This window comes from Arachis ipaensis, chromosome B7 (assembly GCF_059453495.1).
Source record: "Arachis ipaensis isolate K30076 ecotype BB chromosome B7, ASM5945349v1, whole genome shotgun sequence".
NCBI lineage: Eukaryota > Viridiplantae > Streptophyta > Magnoliopsida > Fabales > Fabaceae > Arachis > Arachis ipaensis.
The window spans coordinates 11,632,995-11,656,500 of record NC_142442.1 but is presented as its reverse complement, the minus strand read 5'-3'; the positions used below and the strand labels follow the sequence as shown (position 1 = coordinate 11,656,500).

At 33.8% G+C, this 23,506-nt stretch overlaps 3 protein-coding genes across 3 annotated transcripts; 2 read left to right on the top strand and 1 right to left on the bottom strand.

The window, feature by feature from the left end:
- Positions 1-1,001: 1,001 nt before the first annotated feature.
- LOC107606615 (O-fucosyltransferase 19-like) lies at positions 1,002-8,285 on the bottom strand. The gene is made up of 8 exons (XM_088493869.1): positions 8,153-8,285; positions 7,168-7,252; positions 7,015-7,088; positions 6,699-6,787; positions 6,225-6,357; positions 2,971-3,200; positions 2,352-2,828; positions 1,002-1,191 (listed from the first exon to the last, which is right to left on the bottom strand). The coding sequence occupies exons 1-8, from the start codon at positions 8,264-8,266 to the stop codon at positions 1,002-1,004; spliced, it is 1,392 nt and encodes a 463-aa protein (XP_088349995.1). The 5' UTR covers positions 8,267-8,285.
- A 922-nt stretch (positions 8,286-9,207) lies between these two features.
- LOC107608940 (large ribosomal subunit protein eL33w) lies at positions 9,208-11,522 on the top strand. The gene is made up of 5 exons (XM_016310729.3): positions 9,208-9,336; positions 9,905-9,940; positions 10,099-10,327; positions 10,417-10,459; positions 11,323-11,522. The coding sequence occupies exons 1-4, from the start codon at positions 9,305-9,307 to the stop codon at positions 10,456-10,458; spliced, it is 339 nt and encodes a 112-aa protein (XP_016166215.1). The 5' UTR covers positions 9,208-9,304; the 3' UTR covers position 10,459; positions 11,323-11,522.
- Positions 11,523-16,807: 5,285 nt separating this feature from the next.
- On the top strand, positions 16,808-17,791 carry LOC148550351 (uncharacterized). The gene has a single exon (XM_088493288.1). The coding sequence runs from the start codon at positions 16,808-16,810 to the stop codon at positions 17,789-17,791; it is 984 nt and encodes a 327-aa protein (XP_088349414.1).
- The last annotated feature ends 5,715 nt before the right edge of the window (positions 17,792-23,506 follow it).

The window sequence follows — 23,506 nt, the reverse complement described above, 5'->3', positions numbered from 1 at the left end:
AATAATTCAACAAATATTGTCCAAACTAAAATAAATAATTTTTAAAACATCTAATTGAACATTGTCCAAGCGTCGAAGAGATGGAGCAGCTTGCGACAGAGAGGCGTGACGGAGACGTGCGAGCAAACGACAGACGGTTGTGAGCCTAGAACACTGAAAAGAGAGTCGAAGAGGCACGACGGATGCTGGCGATGACAAAGGATGCCGACGACGGTGTTCGAGAGTGTGTCTGCGTCTGTGACGGTTAAAGAGAGAACCTGAAAGGTAGAGAGCTCGTGAAACAAGGACAAAGAGTGATTATTTTTTACTAAGGTTAGAGGTTGATTTGAAATTGTGAAAGTGTTCACCGCTTTAGCGGATTGGCAATTGGGAATATGGGTTTGAGTAGTTTTTTGGTTTAGAAAAAGAAAGAAAAATAAAATAAAATAACGCCAAAGCACATGGATTATATGGTGCGGGTTAGGTTTTTTTCTTATTATTATAGCGGTCTCAAAATTCTAATCTGGTTCATCTTTTTGAGCGAGTAAAGCGAGTCGACACGATAGATTTTCGGTTCGTTTATCATCCCTAAATATAACATTATATAATTGAATATATGTATAAAATCACTTTACAAAATAGTACATTAAAATTAAATTACAAAATCTATTAATCCACTAATATATATAAATGGAATAAGTCTCTAACTCTCCATGACCAAATAAAATGTATTTTTTTCGCAGAGTAAAAAAATGGAAAAAGAAATTATACATTACTCTGTTGAACTTAATTGAATTTGGGATATAATTCTACAACTTTTGCTAATAGTATATAGTTAAAATATTTGAGTTGAGTTACAATTCGTAATCAAATTTGGACACTCTTATACTCAATATATCACACCTATCAACTAGCCTATTCATCTCTACCAATATACATTTCCAAATAGCTCTGTATATTACATAAATGAATGTGATGAATTAGTTGTTATTTAATCTAATGACTAATTAATGACTGAAAAATCACTTCTCACAAATGCAACCTGGAAAAGGGTTTGCATAGAAATTCTCTTCCAATTTGGGGTGGCGATCAATTTTTCTAGGATGTGGTGCTCCCACATTGTTTTTGTGTATGCTCTTAACCTTAGATGAGAAATCTTCCCAAGAAATTAAGTCACTGTCTAATTCATCAACCAACCTAACAAACTTTTGCCTGCAACATGTTGAAAAACATCATTAATTAGACATCACATACTTGCCCATTTTACCATATGGTTGAATTGTGGAGTTATTTTTGTTCTTACAGTTTCAATTCAATAAGTGTATTTTTTTTAATTGTATTCTCATATTTATGATGAACCATATTGTTTATTATTTATCTAATAGTTTGTTGATCTCTATTTGAATTTTTTTTTTATGATTGCTAATTGTAACAATTTATCCAATATTTATGATTTCTTGATGGCAGATAATTTTTTGATGATATTTTCATTAATATTTGATAACTACTGGAAACAAAAAATAATTGTTACTAAAAATATCATTAAAAATTTCATTTTTTGAAATTTACTTCTTTTAACAATTAGTGATTGAAAAAAATATTAGTAAAACTTTTTCATTAGCTAATTTTGTAAAAACTGACTTTGTTGCCCTAATATCCTAAATGTAACCAAAGACTACTAATCAAATGATGATATAGTAAATTTTAAAATGGTTCTTCAAATTAGCTACATATACTAAAATGGTTTTTGAGATTTTAAAATGTTATTAGTCTCTTGATTTTTTTTTTCACTAAATGATCTATCATACCGTTAAGAATTAACATAGTATATTTTTATTAATTACAGTAATATAATTAGTGCAATTAGAATGTCTGAACCTACTTTACTTTAGTGAATGTAATGGATCACTTTGAAGATTAATTTGAATTAGATAACTATTAATTTGCATTTGTTTATAGAGATGGAATATGAGACAGAGATACAGAGACATAAAATTGTGTTTGACACATGAGATATGAATAAAAATATTATGTATAAAGACACTAAATTAATATATTTTGTGTGTATCCTGACAAAAAGGATATAGAGACATAACTTATTTTTTATTTTTTCTTTCATTATTCTTACTAATTTTTTATAATTATATTTTTTTAATATTATATTTTTTTTCTCAAATTTTTTAAATAAAAAAAAATAAAAATAAATTAAAATTTCATAATATGTTCTAGTTTATCACCAAATAGAATTAAGAACACAAAAGTTTGTATCTTTGTCATTTATATCTTATCTTGTCCTGTCAGAAACAAACACAGCCTTAATTAGTATGTACTAAAAAAAATCTTGATATAAATAGAAATAAGAAAATAATTACTTGTTTGGGGCAATGGTTTTACGAAATCCTTGAAATGCTCTGTGACCTCGTACAGCTTTAGCCATGTTGCCATCATAGGTGTAAAGAAAAACATCACTTTCAACCGAAATAACATAATCCAAAGCAGCAAGCTGATTCTGGTGGATCCTAAAGGGTTCAAGCTCTTCTTTTGTGGCCAAAGTGGAGTGTGAGAAGACATTAGGGTACTTGGTTTCAAGTGGTTTGAGTCCTTGTGAGCCATAAATGTTACCAGCAGCTATGTAGATTTTTGTGTCAAGAGGGAACCCAATTGCTTCAAGGAACAATGCTACTTCTCTTGGAGTCATGGGGCAAACACCCTTTAGCCTCTTTGATTTGCTATCAATCTCTTTGTTCTTCCAATGTTTCACTTTGTATCTCATTTCTCTCACTTCTCTTGCTTCTTCTTTTGTTAGGTTGTGATTGCATCCTGTGAATGCAAGCATGTCCTTTTCATATCTGCATTTTGTTTTCCATGTTTTTATAAGACAATTGTTAATTAGAAGCTAAGTTAGCTTAGTTTACTGGTTTAATTTTAATACGGCCTTTTATAGAATTTAAAATCTTTGGTTTTAAAAATTTCTAAAGTTTACTTAAGTACCTTAGATGGAGGGCAAGATAATGCGTATTGTTTCTAAGTCTATTTACCAACTTCATTGCAAGCCCTTCAATTGGCACTGAAAATCTAAGAGCTTTATACATGGTACGACAACGTATTTTCTGAATTGAATCAGGAAGACCATTATTGACAAGGCGAGAATCAGTGTGGGTAAATTTTATCACTTTCTGTCTTCTCAATAATCCCATCATCTCCCCTTTGTAGTAGCTACCCTACATGCTCCAATGCAATTAATTCCACATATCTTTAGTTTCAAAACCACCATGATATTCAATACTTATTTATTTGGTAATTATTATCTCAAGATAAAAATATAAATTATTTGGAGAAAAATGCCAAAACATATAAATAAATAGGATAGATAAAGTATATTTTTATTTCTAAAGTTTGGTAAAAGTTTAAAAAATACACCTATTTTTTTGTTTTAATTTTGTCCTAAAAATTTTTGATTTGGGTCAAATATACTTCTAAGTTTTGACAGCTAATTTTTAAAAAAATTTAGGATCAATTCAACAATAATTATATAAGAACAATCTTTAACACAAATAAATCAAGCATAGTTGTCATGCATTATTGTTGGATTGGTTTTAAATTTTTTAAAAATTTAGCTGTTGGGAGTATATTTGATGCAAATCGAAAACTTTTGGAATAAAATTAAAACAAAATAAAATTTAGAAATATTTTTTAAATTTTTGCTAAATTTTAGGAGACAAAAAAAATATATTTTAGCCTAAATAAATATATTAGAAAAATTCATAATTTTCCTGTTTTAATTTGTTTTTTATCTCTTATTTTTATACTTTTTTATCTTGAGATATTTAGCTAGCATTTACTTTTAAAGACAAAATACAAATATGGAGAAAAAAAAGTTTTAAATATAAAGATAAATACAAAATACTTTGTTCCATACCATGATCTTATGTATTTTTGTATTTCTAGAAATAGAGAAAACAAGAAAGTGAAACAAAATTAAACAAAATATTTTATGTTATTGCTATCTCTTTGTATTTTGTCATGTTTTTGCTATCAAATACTAGCTTACCAAACATAGGTTAATTATGGTAACACTTAAATAATGGTATGTCTAAAATAAGCATAATAATTTTATTCATATTAAATGTGTCATATTTATATAAATTATTAGATTTTATTAAATAAAAATTAAAGACTAATATAAAAAAAGAATATTGATGGACTTTAATAAATACAGAATATCCTAGTACATAAATAAATATCTTTTAATATACAATACTTTAAATAACAACATAATCTTTTATTTTTAAATAAATAAATATAAAATATATAAATACAAAAATATAAGTATTTTTTACTCGTTAAGATAAAATATTATGCAAAAAAAATTTTATAATTCTAAAAAATTATATTATAATGATATTATAAATTACAACATAAAAATATAAAATAATTAAATTTTATTTTATATTATTTGATAAATAATTAGATTATTATATTCAAAATTTATTAATTAAATACTTTTGTTAAATATATTATTATATAATATAATTTTTTATCAAAATATTTGTAAAAATATAATTTATTTAAAAATTATATATACATAAAAGCATTAAATTTTTTTCCGTGTTTTATTAGAAAAACTGAATAAATAATATATTTTTGAATGCATGCCTATCAAATTATATATTCACTTATATTAATAGGATTTACGTTAAAAATATCAAAAACTGTATACAAAATCAGGCTATTTTAGAAATATAATCACACAAATATACTGTTTCTTTCTGTACCTTTCTCAAAATAATATATATACTATATACTATATACTATCTGAATTAAAATGTAGGTCAGTTATTACATGTAATTACACTTATATATATGAGTTTATCTAAAAAAATTAAAAAACATAAATTATATTAATTATTTAGCTTTTCTAAGAAAACATTGAAAAAATAAAGAAAGTTAATATTTTTATGTATTATATATAATTTTTTAAATAAATTATATTTTTACAAATATTTTAATAAAAAATTATATTATATAATAATATATTTAACAAAAATAGTTAGTTAATATATTTTTTGAATATAATAATTTAATTATTTATCAAATAATATAAAATAAAATTTAATAATATAAAAATATTAAAATCAAAAAATATATTAAATTTGTTACATTAAAATTAAAAAATTATATGTTTTACTCTTAGATTTAACAAAATATATTTTTAATAAATTAAAAATATGTGAAGAAAAATATGTTTTGAAAGATATTTGTACATTAATTTTTTAATATATATATATATATATATATATATATATATATATATATATATATATATATATATAAAATTTAAGTCGAGTTAAAGAATAAAAAAATTAACTAGCAAAATAAAAAATGTTTGGAAATAATAGAAAATAAAATATGAACTTATTTTATATTTTTTTTATTATTACTGAAATATTTGGATGATATTAAATATAATAAATATTTAATTATAAATATTATATATATGAAATTATAAATATTAAATTTAAAAAATAATTTTAAATTATTATCTATTTAATATTACTATAAAATAAATAAAAATAAAAAATTAGAAGAGAAAATCGTGAGGTGACATATATATTAAAAAATATGAAGAATAAAAAAATATATATCAATCCTACATTAGTCACTATTTAATACACACATATGATATATATATGTAATTGATACATATTATTTATTCAGTTTTTTTTAAATTAAAAAATAAGAAAATTAATATTTTCATGTATTATATATAATTTTTAAATAAATTATAGTTTTATAAATATTTTAATAAAAAATTAAATAGTTAATTAATAAATTTTGAATATAATAATCTAATTATTTGTTAAATAATATAAAATAAAATTTAATTATTTTATTTTTTTATATTGCAGTTTAAAATATCTTTTTAATATAATTTTTAATATTAATTAATTTTTTATGTATAATAATTAATTTAATGAATAAAAAAATTTATATTTTTTGTATTTATATATTTTATATTTATTTATTTAAAAATAAAAAATTATGTTATTATTTAAAGTATTATATATTAAAAGATATTTACTTATTAATTAAGATATTCTGTATTTATTAAAATTTATTAATATTTTTTTATATTAATTTTTTATTTTTATTTATTAAAATCTAGTGATGTATATAAATATGGCACATCCAATACAAACATAAATTAATTATGGTAACACTTGAATAATTTGTTATATTATTGCCTTGGACCAAGAAACTGGAGCTTTCAATGCTGGCTTAATTGCTGCAAATCTTGGTGGCAGAGATTCCACTATTGGAACCTCATCTTCTAAGACTTTAATAAAGTTCCTCCAGTTGAAAATTTGTTTAAAACCACTGGCACAAAATAAGGAAAAATATCACCCCTTTTATTTATCTTTATATTTAAAAAGTTATAATTAAATTTTTATATTAGATGAAAAATTTATTTAGATATTTTTTAATTATTTTCGTTAAAAAATATATTTTTATTTAAAAATATTTATTTTCGCATTTGTTGTAGAATGAATTATAAAATATTATAAAAAATATATATTTATTATATTTTTTTCTTAAAAATAACAACTAATAAAGATTTAATTATATTTTTTTATCTAATAAAAAATGCAATTATATCCCCATGAAATTAGAGTTTTTTTTTTCCTCTCTGGAAATACAAGTAATATGAGAATTCATACCTGCTATCCGTCCAAAATGAATGATGGTCTAATGTTGGTAAAACCAAAGTAGCATTCATAAGTTTGGCTATAGCGACCATGTCACTTATCTGCAATATGATTGAAAATTCATATTATATTGTATAATATTAATTGGAAAATGATATAGATACTTCTATTTTTTATAATATCACTCTACTTATAATTTGTTAAAAAAAAAAAAGAATGGTTTTATCAAAATCTAAGTGACAATATCCACTCTCTATTAATTAATTAAACCAGAGGAAATTAAATTTAATTGAAGAATAAATAGTGCTAAACTAATATAATTGCATACTCCAGTTGTCATTTGATTTAATCCTCCATTGGCGTGAACCAAAAGGTAGCCATTTGTGGCGTTTCCTACTTTCGCTGTAGAATATAAAATTTCCATAGGTAACCACAGATCAGAGTTGGTAATTGGGAACTCGAATTTAGAAGAAATAAGAACATTGGACCATGTTTTTACTCTTTGGTTGACTATCAATGCATTTGTAATAGTTGTCACTTTTGGGATGCTTCCAGATTTCGAGAGTCTAGCTAACAAAATGAAATACAAACCAATGATATTAATATTCACTACATTTATGAAGGGCGATATATGAAATCGACTTACAAAGTAAATCATATATACAAAGTTTGACTATCATATGATAATTATGGTATTTTAAAAAATATTACTAAAATTAAAGAAACGTTTTTTTTATTACTAAACAATATTTTTTAAAAAGTGTTATTAAAAAATATTACTAAAATAAAAAAAAAAACTTTAATTTTAAGGATACTTATATAACTAGTGACCTCTAGTTGTTCTACGAGCAAGCAACACATTTGGTGGTGCTCTGTATATCAAATTGCAACTATTTCGATGTGAATTGATTGATTTTCAATAAATTTGATCATCATTGACCAAGTTAATTGTAAATCCCGGTCTATGCGTTATACCAAACCAATTATGGCATCGGTTCATTAACTTTTTAGTTATGGTATCGATTCATGAATTTTTTAGTTGAAGTGAATTTGATAACTATGGAAAGAGAAGTACTCGTATAAATAAGACGTGTTTTGTTATTTCTTTTATGGATATTATAAGATATTTTTTTTTTTCTAAAATAATTCCTTACTAACAAGAATTCTACCAATTTTTGCCATAAAAATATCTTTTTTATGTTTCCTTTTTAAAATCACAAAAAAGGGAGTTTCCTTTCTAAAATCACAAAAAAAAAGGAGTGTAAATAAAAAGTTGTAAAATGTTGTCCCTATAGGAATAAACAATTTTCTATATAAAAAAGGACTAAGCATTGACTAAAATGTTATAAGTTTGTTAAAAAGGAAAAAACTATGCCCATAAACTAATGCATGCATTAGAAGCAATTAAGAAAAGGAAGAGAGACAGATATGATGCAAATGAACAAAAAAGAAAGTTGTATATATACCGAATGCGTGTGAGATGAATTTTTGTGGTGCACGATGTTAGACCGTATTGCACGATGGACATCAAGCTGATGAGAAAAGATATGCATCAACAAAAACTTAAGCAAGAAACACATCAACAACAAAACTATTAAGCCCCAAAACATGTGACGCCTTTGCTTCATCCTACATAGTTTTTGCCAATGTCTTATCCTATGCCGCACACTACACATTGATAATAACCCATGTCGTTCTTCTCCTTCCTCTAATAAACCCCTACTTCTTATTGGCATGAATATTTATATATGTAATCAATAAGACCCAGGATTATTTGGTGAAGCAGAAGAAATTAATATATGAAGAACAATTGTGGTAGAGTTTTGCGTTGTTGTTCTTTTTATGTGTTTGGTGTGGCTTTTGCGTAGTTGAACCATGAGTCAACATTGCCATCACCCCATCACGTACAAAACGGAATATGAGGCGATACCCTCTCGCTGTTTCACGTGTTTTTAGATTATTCTCTATGCTATAATAAGTCTCAAAATTTTAATAAGGAAATTACCACTTCTTAGCTTAATTGACTCTCCTTCATGTAACTGCTGATTTTTATATTATGTGTATATTAAAAATTAGTTATAAATATAAATACATATTAAAATATAAAATATATAATGAAAATGAGTTAAATAATATATATTTTTATACATAAATATATAATAATTATGTGATTAATTTTTTGTATGAACGTAGTATTTCTAAATCCCTAATTCCTTTCGATGAAAGTATATTACTAATTACTAATGAGTTATAGTTCAAATGATACCCATATTCAACTAAGAGGTGGTGAGTTTGAATCTCTTGTCTTTAATAAAAATAAAAATAAAAGTATATTACTAATTCTCAAAGTTTTTTTTTTTCTGGTCCGAAATATAGATTTGGTTGATCGAAAAGGCTATGGACAGAAAAGAAGAGTTGGAAGAAAGGAAGTAGGATAATGGGCCTGAAGAGAGGGTAATAAGGCCCAATCAAAAGGGAAGAACAAACCCTAACCTTGCCTGGTTTATTTTTGTGCGTGTATATAACCATGGAGCTGATTCAGCTTGGTGCAGCTTCCGCCGTGCATCAACCCGAAGCAGCAGTTGCAGGAGGCGAGGAAGCATCTTCTTCAAGCGAAAATGGTGAAAGGTCGCCAAGGAGAGCGTGTCAGGTTTCCCTTTCTAACTCTCTCCACATTGTTTTTCGATCTTTTGCATTATGTTGATGACCTAATACTATTCACAACTGTATCGTTTCTGGAAGAAAAAAAAAAGAGAAATGTTTGTGATTTTTGTTTTTGTTAGTGATTTAATGTGAAATGCACATTTGTGATGTGGTTGATGAAGATCAAGATTTGGTTTAGGGTTTAGGGTTTTTGATTGCTTTGGCTAATGGGTTAAGGTGCTTAAGTGATATAATGTGGTGAGGAGCAATGCTGAATTAGCTTCTCAGACAGTAACATTGTATTTTCCTGTAAAATGAACAGAGTATGTGGATTCATGTGCTCTGAAAGTTGAGGCTTTGGGAGTTTTAGGCTCTGTTATCAGTTGTATGCATGTGTATTAAAATTTCTGCTGAATGTTCGATGTGTTTTGGAGATGCTTTGTTGATTATGAATTGAATATCATCATTTTATGTTGTAAAATGTGGATGCATATGCTCATCGTGCATTTCTGAGGGAGATTTATCTAAGAAATGAAAATTGTTGACGGTGTTGTACTTTTGTGTTGTATTTTCAGACTTTATGTCAGGGGTTCAATCCTTGGATACAAGAGGTACACTTCTTCCACCCTCCTATAGTAAATTGGTGTTTTGTGGTTTATATTACTAAAATTGGGATTTATGAATTTATCTCAAGAATGGCATATAAATTGTGTGTGGATTCAGTTGGCATGACTTGATATAAGCTAAGATATTGGTAGTGTTCTTTCAGGTCCAAGTCAAACCAATATCCAAACACCTCTCTTATCCAGATTGAGGGAGTAAACACCAAGGAAGAGGTTGCATGGTATGCTGGGAAGCGCATGGCATACATATACAAAGCCAAGGTAAAGAAGAATGGATCCCACTATCGCTGCATTTGGGGTAAGGTTACCAGGCCTCATGGTAACAGTGGTATTGTCCGTGCTAAGTTCAAGTCAAACCTGCCACCAAAATCAATGGTAATTTTCAAGGCAGAGAAATGTTCAATTGTTCTTCGATTGGCTTTTGTATGATTTTCTGATGGTTTTGGGTGTTGATTCATCTGCAGGGAGCAAGGGTCAGAGTCTTCATGTATCCAAGCAATATATGAGGTAATTTTACCATCTAATTGGTGTATTTTGTCATCTGAATTTCGGGATAATCCTCATATGGTTTCAACTTAGAGAATGACTTACCCATGATCAAGTTTGCATACTAAATTAATATGCTTCTTTGTATTTTGAATGTTACATTCTGAAATTATGTTCTACTGGTTAAAGTCAGATTATCTTTGAACCTAATGTCAGTATCATTGTGTCATCTAATATCTATATCTATATTCTCTGTTGCCTTGTTTATTATTTCGATTTTTGAAATTGTGTTTCATTTGAAAAGAATATTGCACATAGTTCTTCTTGGGAACTCATCTTTACGAAACCTACTCCCAGGATTTTATTTGTGCATATAGTAAATGAAAAACCTTTCTGCTTGAGCGTTCTCCTCTATCCGTGGAGATAAGCTCCAATGTAATCGGCTTATAGTTTACTTCACTCACCCCTCCCCTCACCTCCCCCAAAAAAAGTAGTCATTAGAATTACTATCTATTATAGTAATCCAATCTTCTCCAAATCTATTGTTGTCTATATGCTCTGTGATGCCTATTTTTTATTTTGAAAGTGGCAAGAAACTTGCACATAGTTCTTCTTGGGAACATATTTAACAAAAACTATTCCCAGGATTTTATCTGTGCATATAGCAAGTAAAAAAACCTTTCTGCTTGAGCCTTTTCCTGTATTTGTGGAGATGTGCTCCAATGTAATTGGCTTACAGATTTACACACTCTGTTCCCCCACCCAACATATTCATTCTTCTCGTCCGAAATAGTTTCGTGTTCATTTTTCCTTTTTTTTTTGTTTCCTTCTGGTTCTATACAAGTAACTAATGTGTATAACGCCTAATTTATTCTTGTTTACAGATTCTCTGGACCTCTTGTTGGCTGTAGTGAATTTTGTGTGGGCATAGAAGGAATTTACATATTACCAGTTAAATTTTGATGTCCTTCGTAACTCTTAAGCAGAATAGCTTTTCATTATTTAGGATGGTGAATGAACCCAATTTCATGTTAGTTCTCACTTCTTTGGTTATTAATGAGGATTGAGCCTCAACTTTCATCAATCTTTTTACCGCCGTTAATGCAAATATTTACGATGCTGAGGACAAAATATCTTAAAAAGTGAATTGAATTTAGTCAATTTACTAGTTCGTACTTACGAAGAAAAATGGAGTTATAAGAGTCTCCGACAAATGATGCATCTTTTTTAGGCCGTTGTCTAACATATGCCACTAAGTATTAACTCAGCAGATGTTGGTTGTTCCCATTCTCCCAAAATCATTTATGCTCAGCTGATTAGCGGTTACCAACTTCCGATTCATAAAAGAAAAAATAAAATAAAAAAGTAAAAGGTCTCCCCTCAATCTGTGGTAACAAGTTGCGTGGAGCCGTGGATGAAAATTATCATCGTGCACGTTTTTTTGTTTTATTGTAGGGAAAAAGAAAGGCATTTGGCCCAAGTAAAAATAATAAATTAATAATGTAATTTTCTGTTAGAAGTTTCAAAAAGGAATACAGACGTACCATTGTCTTATTCTACAAATTTGGTGGGAATAATTTAAATATCTTCATAAGACGAAGCTGTTAGGATGTCTAAAATATCTGTTCAAACCTAACTAATGGTAAAAGAAAAGAAGAATTATTTATAAACCAAAAATTCGTAACATTTGTATCCAATAGTAAGCAAGGATAGTGATGGATAGGATAGGGTTTAAGCTCTATTCTCATCCTACGCGAGTTTATATTCTTTAACCCGAATTATATTCATCCTACGCGCAAGTTTATATTCTTTAATCCAAATTCTACCTGCATGCTAAACATCACAACCAATCCTATTTTGTTCAACTTGCAAAAATCAAATTTGATTTCACTCAAACACAATATTTAGTTCTTTCTATATTTCCTAATATCAATTATTATTTATATATTATTAGCAAATTAAATTACTAGTTTGATAAACCTAAATACTTGTATAAAAAAGAGCAATTTGAATTTAAATTTCTACTTTTATATATATATGAATTCGAATAGTGCTGCTAGTCCTATAGTTAAATGTAAATGGGTTGGATATAGAAGGTTCAAGTTTTAATTTGCGGTATCTAAAAAAATTACATTTAATCTATGAAAAGGATCATTTTTTTTCAACCAAATATTCAAGTTTCATATACTTGTGATTCACACAATCAAACCATTTTTAAGCATATATACCCTTAAGATATGTGTGGTTGGAAAAATGATAGAGTATTTTCAAGAATCTTAAAATAAAAATTTCATATTTTTGAATTTGGTTTAAAGTTTAAAAAATTATTTTCAGATAAATTTTATTTCTAAGAATCAAAATACTATTATTTTAGTTCTCACTCATCCCTTTGGTATATTTAATTTTCACGGGAATGAAATCTAAATGATAAAAGAAAAAGATTAAATTATCCTTGTTAATCTAACTCGAACCCTCTCTTTTACTTTTCCGTCCTTCTCATTTTACGTTGAAACAATTGTCTACCTCTTTTCCAAATTCATGGAGGTGCCACCTTGCCGTCGATTTGAGTTTGCACCACCATCATGCACCTCGTTCTAGAAGGAAGATTCATCTCAGTCTCTTTTTTGTTCGCATTAATATTCCTTCTTTTGTCACTACTTCTGCACATCTTGATCTCTTCTACTACTACTTCGGCTCATTTTAATTCTTAAATATTAGAGATATTTTTGTAAATTTAAAAAAAAAATAATGTCAAGTAAAAATATTATGTTATATTTAATTTCAATCATTTTTTAATAAATTAGAGTCAATAATAATTTTAATTAAAAATATTTAATATTATTTTATATTTATTTATACTTACTAATTTAGTGATTAATATTTTAATTAAATTTTTTAGGGTAATTCTGACTAAGTATATAAAATTTTCGAAGATAATAAACTTAACCAAACAAAAAACAACACATTTTTTGGTATATTATCAATAGTCTATAAATTTTGCTTCTACAAACCAAATATGATAATATATATGCTTGATAATATCATTCTAAAAAATCGTATTTCTAGTAATAATATTCCTAGACATAAAAATTAGGGTAAAAAACCCAAATAAACCAAGCTGAAAAGTTTATTACTCAAATCAGCCAAAACAAAAATTATTTCAGTAATCCACCAATGACCATTTATATATAATTCGAATCAATATGATTCGAACTACAAATACATGTAATTCGAAACAACTTGCTTCGAATTACGTTTGAATGAATATGCATGTAATTCGAATCAAGTAGATTCGAATTAGAGAAAGGTAAATCGAATTGACTCGATTCGAATTAGTAGGCTCATGTGACTCTATGGAGTTCGAATCATATTGATTCGAATTATTCAATGTTGGTGACACTAGGTAGTTCAAATTAAGTTGATTCGAATTACTAGTAAGTTACCTATATAATGCTACGTTAGTTGGATATATATCAAATTTTTTTTTTCACATTCTTACTTGGATAGTTGGATATATATCTTATAGTTGATACAAAAGATATTTACTGTATAATTTTATTTTTCTAAAAATATTATATATATATATATATATATATTTTGATGATTACAAAATTTTAGAAATATTTAAAAAGTATTATTAAAATTAAAATTATATTTTTTATTATTTGACAATAAAATTAAAAATTAAAAATTAGGGATTAAAATTAAAAATTAAAATATTTATGAGCTATCAATTCGAATTTCATACAATACTCTTCTGCCAATTCTTGATAGCTCATGAATATTTTTTAATAAATTTATTTAAATTATACCACAAAAAAATATTTTATTCTATGCAAAACAATTTAAAAAAATGTTAGGAGTACTATAAAAATTTGTAATGTTCTAATGACTTAGGTACTCAAATTTTAAATAAAGTACTCTACATAGTCAATAATAATTTAGAAATTAAAAAAAATATTTTATTCCATACAAAACAATTAAAAATATATTTTATTTATTTTTCCACACATATTTTCTAGTCATTATATTGCCATTGGAATCCTCGTATATTTCTAATTTCTCAACCTAACCTTCACAAATTCTAACACAATCTTCATATAATTTTACTTGAGATGTGTGTCTCATTTTTTTGTGATTTGTATAAGTGAGTCAATATATATAAATGGGTAATAGACGTATCAGTACAAGTTTTATTATTGACTAATGATAACTCTATTTATATTAATATAGAGAGTAAATCAAATAAATATTTAAATTATTGGTCTCTAAAATTTGAAAAAAAATATTATTCTTCGTTATAAATATATTTATTATATTTTTTTTTAATTTTTAAAAGCTGTTTTACCAAACACAATTATAGTACTTGTGCTTATTAAAAACTATTTTTAATGTGATTTTACCAAACGCAAGTGCTGTAACTTTTAAAAAGTCGTCTTTTAAAATACAGCTTTCATAAGCTACTTGTTACGATGGGTAACCGGAGATTAGTGGGCCGGATGACGTTGGTTGACCCAAACGTGTGAGGGAGGTGACCAGCTGGTGCACCTGAAACTCGGTGTTCCTCCGTTCGACTTGCGCGTCTGGAAGAATGGGGGTGGTACCTGCAATGACACTCCAATGCCTAAGTTAGCAAGAGTGTGAGCAAGTTGAGAATGTATTGGGACTTAGTGATACCTGAGGGATGTCAGGGTATTTATAGAGGTGAACCAATAACCACCGCTGAAGTAGTGCCACCTTTTTAGGTGGATAACCGTTCCCATATCTTAGGGAGGTTAAGATATGGCTCCATGAAGTGGTTAGAGAGTTTCTAGGGGCGGTTACTCATTCGAATGAGTGTTATCTGCCAGCTAACCCTCGTATCCGACTTCTTTGGAGTAGGTCGTATTCAGTACCGACTTCTGGGGATGAAGGCCGGTACTGGGGGAGGGCCCACCCCTTTGGGTTGGGCTTCTTTGCTTGGATCCTGGGTCCTTTTTATTGGGCCAGGGTATGAACAGTGCCCCTACTCGAGCCCAATTTATTTTTAAGAGTTGGGTTCGAGTATTCAACTCGGGGTCGTAGCCGATTTGTGAGAGGACCGACGTGATGGTTTGAGAACCGACGTGATTTTTCGTGACCTTTTGGTTCTGACAGTTACGTCTAATCAAGCGTCGTGTCCGTTAGGGGTGTGCGTAGGGATTTAATAGCCTTGGTAACGGTGCATCCTCATTAATGATTGCCCCGATTTTACTGTTATGCCCCTAACGTTCTTATAAATATTTTCCCTCTCTTTCGTTGTTTCGTTTCTGCGATCTTTCAAATTTTCCTTGCCTTCGTTCGTGCTGCGTTCTTGCGTCTTCAAAGGCTTTTTGCTTCCAACCCTTATTTCCGGATAAAGGTTAGTTCTTTAATATGCCTTTGTAGATAAATTTGATTTGTAGACTTTAGTTTCGCATCCTCCTCCCTTTAGAGACCGTGTTGGTGACATTTCTTTTCCCCTTGTAGGTTTGTTACCCCCTTTTTTATAAAAAGAAATGGCTTCTGTAGATGCTCTCTCTCACTGGGTTGATGTCACGGTCTTAGGGGAGGAGCCCTCAGTCGATTCTGAGTTCATTACCAACCTTCGCACTCATCACAGAATTTGTACTTCTGAGGATGACGAACCAAAATACGAATTGGTAGTCCCGGGTCCTGAAGACCGGGTTTGTTTTGGAAGAGTCGATGAGGCGGCCCCTCATTTTTTCTTTATGTATGAGTGCATGATCACCCGTTTGGGTGTTTTTCTTCCTTTTTCGAATTTTGAGATATCTGTTTTGCGTCACTGTCGAGTCGCTCCCACCCAGCTTCACCCCAACTCTTGGGGTTTTTTGAAAATTTATCAATTTGTCAGCCAGGCTTTAGAGTTCCCGACTTCTTTAAAGATTTTCTTCCATCTTTTCCATATGACAAAACCCTTCAGTGGGCTAAACAATAAACAACAGTGGGTGTCGTTCCGAGCCATACAAGGTCGGAGACTTTTTACCCTTTTTGACGAGTCCTTTCATGACTTCAAGAACTACTTTTTCAAAGTGCAAGCTGTAGAGGGTCACCACCCCTTTTTCCTGGATGATCATTCTTCTCCCCGATTTCCTTTATATTGGCTGGAGGCCTCCCCTTGCGAGAAATATGGTCTGGATGATTTAACTGAGGTAGAAGCAGCCATTGTGGGGTTCCTCCGAGAAGCGTGGGGGAGGGCCCCATACTTGGATACTAAAAAATTTCTCCAGGGGTCGCCGTCCTTTGTCCAGTCACAATTAGGTAGCTTTTTGCGTTTCTTGCTTGTTTCCGACTTGCAATTTCTTGTACCGACTTTGTCTGATTTCGGCTACCAATTTGTTTTTTGTAGAGATGGCAAAGAAAAACGCTCAAGAGTCTTACCAGAGGGTTCAGGAAGCCAAGGCAAAATCTCGAGCCAGGTCTGGAGGCGTTAGGATGGTTGTCTCTCCTCCTCCTCCTCCTCGGAACGTTGGGACTCCTTCTCAGCCTATTGTAATTTCTTCCTCTGCTTCCTCTCTGCCACCCCCTTCCGTCCGACCTACTCCCGAACCAGAGCCAAAGAAGCGCAAGACCTTAGAGTCTGGCGCTTCTGGTGAGGCGGACGCTCTTGCGTTCGTCCGAAAGAACATCTATCCTCATGCTCGTATGAGTATGGATGATGTTTCTGTTCGGCACTACCTCACTACTGTGGTTGAGGAGAGTCTCAAGACGGCGGGGGTTTGTGGCAAACTCTTGGATATATTTGAGAAGACTCCCATCAGCTCTTTAGGGACGACCTCGAGGGTCGAGGAGCTGGAGGGTAGGCTCCGTATATATCAGGAGCATGAGAAGGAGTTGGAGGGGAAAGTTGCCAAACTGGAGGGGGAGAGGAACAGCCTCCGAGAGAAGGGGCAGAAGTTGCAAGCCCAATGCAACATGGAGGTGGAGTTGAGGAAGGCAGCGCAAGCCAGCTACAATAGTTTATTTGCTGATCTTGTGTCTGTAAAGAACGACTTACTGAACGCTCGGAAGGCCTACACCGAGTTGGAGGACTCTATTGCGGATGGTGCTGATGAAGCCTGGAGGATTTTCAAGGAACAGGTCGGGGTTATTGCTCCTGACTTGGACCTTTCTCCTTTGGACCCTGATAAGGTTGTTATTGATGGTGCCATCGTGGATCCTCCTGTCCCCATAGTGGAATCTGAGTCTGATTTAAAGACTCGGGGGCAGAGGATCGTAGAGTCCCCTCCTCGCTCTAAGGACGCTCCGAGTTCTTCTACCGTTCCTCCGACTTCCTCTTCAACTCCTACCCCTGGCGTTCCCCCTGATCCTGCTGGTGGTGATCTAAAAAAGTGATTTCTGGCTATCGGGGCCCGGCTTGTGGGCCCCTTTTTTTTTGAACTCTTTATATTTATTTGTTGGTGTTTTGAACAATTTTGGCCTTTTAAGGCCGTAAACAAAACAGTGATGCCCCCCTTTTAATAGGGGTTTAATTTAGCGTTAAATAAATGCCCTTTTTGGATAAGGGTTTTGAGTTACCTTATGCGCACATGCTTTTCGTGGTTTATTTGACTCTTTGATCTTTTGTGGAGAAAACCTTTTCTTTGGGACTTGCTTGCTTTTCTGAATTTCCTTGATTCTCAAAGCAGCCTTTTTCTTAGTTTTTCCTTATCTCTTTTGGTATTCCTAGTACTCAATTTTGTTTTATTGAGTTTTTCGTGACTTAGGCTACTTTTGCGATTCATTTTAATTGTACTCGGTTTCGCATTCCGCCCTGTGAGTCGGACCGATCCCGAGTTTATCATGATCGACTTCTATAGCCTCTTTACACCGACTTGTACCTCGTCGTTTTATCCTGACGACCATCTAGGTCGGTTCATGGGATTTTTACGTTTTGTCGAGCTTAAATCGGCGCGTTTCGTAGAAAGAAAATTTAAAAGGGAATTTTGAAAGAGATATTTAAAATGAAAGAGTTCTTTATTAATTGAGGAGGTACCTTATTGCTACTAAGGGCTTTTGCTAATTTATTTCCCTTAGCCCCTACTGTGATGCCTCGTTAAAAACCCTTCTTCAGAAAAAACCCTTTGATTCTGGGAAAAAATCATGAAGCTGGGAAAAGAGTACATCAGGGAGTAGGGTTTGCTTTTAACTGTAGTACCTTTTCATATTACAAGCATGCCATGACCTTGGTAACTCGGTGCCGCCTAAGTCGGTCACCTTATAATAGCCTTTTCCTATGACCTCCTTGATTTTGTATGGTCCTTTCCAATTGGCGGCGAGCTTTCCTTCCCCAGATTTGTTGACCCCAATGTCGTTTCTGATTAAGACTAAGTCATCTGGGGTGAAACTCCTTCGAATGACTTTTTTGTTGTACATTGTAGTCATCCTTTGTTTCAATGCTGCTTCTCTTATCTGAGCTTCTTCTCGGACTTCAGGGAGCAAGTCGAGTTCTTCTTTATGTCCCTGTATATTCCTGATCTCATCGTGGAAATTCACTCTTGGGCTTTGCTCATTGACCTCTATTGGGATCATGGCTTCTACGCCATAGACTAGTCGAAAGGGTGTTTCTCCAGTGGCGGATTGGGGAGTTGTTCTGTAAGCCCATAGTACTTGTTGGAGCTCTTCAGCCCAAGCCCCTTTCGCGTCTTGTAACCTTTTCTTCAGCCCTGCCAGAATGACTTTGTTGGCTGCTTCGGCTTGCCCATTGGCTTGTGGGTGTTCCACCGAGGTGAACTGGTGTTTAATTTTCATACTGGCTACCAGGCTTCTAAAGGTGGAGTCGGTGAACTGGGTTCCGTTATCTGTGGTAATGGAATAAGGTATCCCATACCTTGTGATTATATTTTTGTAGAGGAACCTCCGACTCCTCTGTGCAGTGATGGTGGCCAGTGGTTCTGCTTCTATCCACTTTGTGAAGTAATATATTCCCACTATTAGGTATTTAACTTGTCCTGGCGCTTGGGGAAAAGGACCTAACAAATCCATTCCCCATTTTGCAAAGGGCCATGGAGAAGTGATACTAATGAGCTCTTCTGGGGGAGCCACGTGGAAATTTGCATGCATTTGGCATGGCTGGCACTTTTTCACAAATTCTGTGGCATCTTTCTGTAAGGTTGGCCAGTAAAATCCAGCTCGGATTACTTTCCTGGCCAATGACCTGGCTCCGAGATGGTTCCCGCAGATTCCGCTATGTACCTCCTCCAACACCTCGGTGGTTTTTAAGGTCGGTACACACTTTAACAATGGTGTTGATATCCCCCTTCTGTAGAGAACATTTTTCACCAAAGTATAATGTTGTGCTTCCCTTCGGATTTTCTGGGCTTCTTTTTCCTCCTTAGGGAGGATGTCGAATTTTAGGTATTCGACTAAGGGGTTCATCCATCCGAGGTTTAATCCGACCACTTCAAAGACTTCTAGTGTGTCTTCTGTTTTTACCACTGAGGGTTCCTGGAGGGTCTCTTGAATCAAGCTTCTGTTATTTCCTCCGGGCTTGGTACTTGCTAGCTTGGATAGGGCGTCTGCTCTGCTGTTTAGATCCCGAGTTATGTGCTTCACCTCGGTTTCTGCAAAGCGCCCCAAGAGCTCCGAGGCTTTCTCCAAGTACCTTTTCATAGTTGGGTCTTTTGCCTGGTACTCCCCACTTATTTGAGAGGTCACCACCTGGGAGTCGCTGTATACCATCACTTTCGTAGCACCGACTTCTTCAGCCAGCTTCAATCCTGCGATCAAGGCTTCGTATTCTGCCTGATTATTTGAAGCTGGGAATTCGAACTTGAGGGAAACTTCTATCTGGGTTCCCCTTTCATCTACCAATATTATGCCTGCGCCGCTTCCTGTTTTATTGGAGGATCCATCCACGTAGAGTTCCCAGGTAGTCGGTTTGTTCTCTTGATCCCCTGCATATTCAGCAACGAAGTCGGCGAGGCACTGGGCTTTAATCGCCGTCCGAGTTTCATACTTTAAGTCGAACTCGGAGAGCTCTATTGCCCATTGTACCATTCTTCCTGCAATATCCGTTTTTTGGAGGATCTGCTTCATGGGTTGGTTCGTGCGGACTCTTATTGTGTGAGCCTGAAAGTAAGGCCGTAGCCTTCGAGAGGCTATTACTAAGGAGTAGGCAAACTTTTCTAATTTGTGGTACCTTAGCTCAGGGCCCTGTAGAACTTTACTGATGAAGTAGATTGGGTGTTGCCTGACCTCCTCTTCTCTTATCAAGGCTGCTGAGACAGCCCTGTCTGCCACGGAGAGGTATAGGATGAGGTCTTTTCCGGCTATAGGTCGGGTCAAGATAGGAGGCTGGCTCAAAAACTTTTTGAACTCCTGGAACGCCTCCTCGCATTCGGGGGTCCACTCAAACTGGTGCCCCTTTTTTAGTAGGGAGAATAGTGGAAGGGATCTTAATGCTGATCCTGCCAAAAATCTGGAGAGAGCTGCTAGTCGGCCATTCAGCTGTTGGACTTCTCTGCCTTTTCCTCTCAGGTTTAGGCTTTCATTGTAGCACTTCCTTGCCAGCTTCTGATCTCCCCTCACCGTCGCTATTCCCGACGAGGTCGGGAACTTCATGCATAGGTGGGGCGTCGATACCACCGCTCCAAGTCGATTAAGGGTAGCCCTGCCGATTAAAGCATTATAAGCCGACCCCACGTCGATGACTATGAAGTCTATACTCAGAGTCTTTGATTTTTCCCCCTTTCCAAAGGTGGTGTGGAGGGGTAAAAATCCTAGTGGCTTTATCGGCGTGTCACCTAATCCGTATAAGGTGTCGGGGTAGGCTCTTAACTCTTTCTCCTCTAAACCTAGCTTGTCGAAAGCGGGCTTAAAGAGGATGTCTGCTGAGCTTCCTTGGTCTACTAGGGTTCTGTGTAGATGGGCATTTGCCAGGATCATAGTAATTACCACTGGGTCATCGTGCCCAGGGATTACTCCTCGCCCGTCTTCCTTTGTGAATGAAATGGTCGGAAGATTGGGGGACCCCTCTTCGACCTGGTAGACTCTCTTGAGGTGTCTTTTTCGGGAGGATTTTGTGAGTCCCCCTCCCGCAAATCCTCCTGAGATCATATGGATATGTCTCTCCGGAGTTTGTGGTGGTGGATCTCTTCTATCCGCCTCTTCTCGCTTTCTTTTTCCATGACCGTCCGACCTTTCTATGAGATATCTGTCAAGCCGACCTTCTCTGGCTAGCTTTTCTATCACATTTTTAAGGTCGTAACAGTCGTTTGTGGAGTGTCCATATATCTTATGGTACTCGCAGTAATCACTGCGGCTCCCCCCTTTTTTATTCTTGATGGGTCTGGGGGGAGGCAGCCTTTCAGTATTGCAAATTTCTCTGTATACGTCCACTACAGGAACTTTCAATGGAGTATAAGAGTGATATTTTCTTGGCCTATCAAGGCCGAGCTCTTCCTTCTTCTTCGCTTTCCTCTCCCTTTCTTTCGTTGAGGGAGGGGGCCCGATTCGCAAACTCGGGTCTCTTAGCCTAGCGTTTTCTTCCATATTGATGTACTTTTCAGCTCTTTCCTGTACATCATTTAAAGAGGCGGGGTGTCTTTTTGATATGGACTGTGAGAAGGGACCTTCTCTAAGACCATTGACTAGCCCCATGATGACCGCTTCGGTGGGCAGGTCTTGAATCTCCAAACATGCTTTGTTGAATCTTTCCATATAGGCCCGTAAGGACTCCCCGACCTCCTGTTTTATTCCCAGGAGGCTTGGTGCATGTTTTACTTTGTCCTTCTGGATGGAGAACCTCATCAAGAATTTTCTTGAGAGGTCTTCAAAACTGGTAATTGACCTCGGAGGGAGACTGTCGAACCACTTCATCGCTGCTTTGGACAAGGTTGTCGGGAAAGCTTTGCATCGCGTAGCGTCTGAAGCGTCGGTCAGATACATCCGACTTTTAAAGTTGCTCAGATGATGCTTTGGATCGGTGGTTCCATCGTAGAGGTCCATATCGGGGCTTCTAAAGTTTCTCGGAACTTTTGCCCTCATTATGTCCTCGCTAAACGGATCTTTCTCTCCTAAGGGAGAATCTTCTCTATCGCCTTGGGAATTCCGACCCTTGAGGGAGGATTCTAACTTTAAGAGTTTTCTTTCTAACTCTTTTCGTCGCTCCATCTCCTCTTTTAGGTTCTTTTCAGCTTCCCTTTGTCGTTCCCGCTCCTGCTCTAGCTGCTCGAGGCGGCTGTGAATTAGCCCCATAAGCTCACTAGCGAGAGGGGGTCCTTCTTTTTCTGACTCGCGCCCCTCCGAGGAGTTTGCCTTCGGATTTTTGATTCCCGAAGTACCTTCCTTATTTTGATCATTAGCTTCCTGGTGGAGGTTCTGATCTGCTTCATTGTTTCCGGTGTTCAAATTCTCTTGATCAGAATCTGTCTCCACATGACCTTCTTCAGGGGATCTTTCCCCCATCACTGGTCAATCTCTCGGGTCCCCGGCAACGGCGCCAATGTTACGATGGGTAACCGGAGATTAGTGGGCCGGATGACGTTGGTTGACCCAAACGTGTGAGGGAGGTGACCAGCTGATGCACCTGAAACTCGGTGTTCCTCCGTTCGACTTGCGCGTCTGGAAGAATGGGGGTGGTACCTGCAATGACACTCCAATGCCTAAGTTAGCAAGAGTGTGAGCAAGTTGAGAATGTATTGGGACTTAGTGATACCTGAGGGATGTCAGGGTATTTATAGAGGTGAACCAATAACCGCCGCTGAAGTAGTGCCACCTTTTTAGGTGGATAACCGTTCCCATATCTTAGGGAGGTTAAGATATGGCTCCATGAAGTGGTTAGAGAGTTTCTAGGGGCGGTTACTCATTCGAATGAGTGTTATCTGCCAGCTAACCCTCGTATCCGACTTCTTTGGAGTAGGTCGTATTCAGTACCGACTTCTGGGGATGAAGGCCGGTACTGGGGGAGGGCCCACCCCTTTGGGTTGGGCTTCTTTGCTTGGATCCTGGGTCCTTTTTATTGGGCCAGGGTATGAACACTACTCTTAAAAAGTAAAAGCTTTACCAAACAAAGCCTTGTTCAAATTATACGGTGAGCAATTCGAATTTTATACAATACTCTTCTGCCCA

What these genes read in the sequence shown, in the direction of transcription:
- LOC107608940 (XM_016310729.3), top strand. Translation starts at nt 9,305, where the DNA reads ATGGTGAAAGGTCGCCAAGGAGAGCGTGTCAG. An exon ending in CGCCAAGGAGAGCGTGTCAG is followed by an intron (nt 9,337 to 9,904) that starts GTTTCCCTTTCT and finishes TTGTATTTTCAG; the next exon opens with ACTTTATGTCAGGGGTTCAA. An exon ending in TCAATCCTTGGATACAAGAG is followed by an intron (nt 9,941 to 10,098) that starts GTACACTTCTTC and finishes GTGTTCTTTCAG; the next exon opens with GTCCAAGTCAAACCAATATC.
- LOC107606615 (XM_088493869.1), bottom strand. Translation starts at nt 8,266, where the DNA reads ATGTGTTTCTTGCTTAAGTTTTTGTTGATGCATATCTTTTCTCATCAG. An exon ending in TAAATCAAATGACAACTGGA is followed by an intron (nt 6,788 to 7,014) that starts GTATGCAATTAT and finishes ATCATATTGCAG; the next exon opens with ATAAGTGACATGGTCGCTAT. An exon ending in TCATTTTGGACGGATAGCAG is followed by an intron (nt 6,358 to 6,698) that starts GTATGAATTCTC and finishes ATTTTGTGCCAG; the next exon opens with TGGTTTTAAACAAATTTTCA.
- LOC148550351 (XM_088493288.1), top strand. Translation starts at nt 16,808, where the DNA reads ATGGCAAAGAAAAACGCTCAAGAGTCTTACCAGAGGGTTCAGGAAGCC.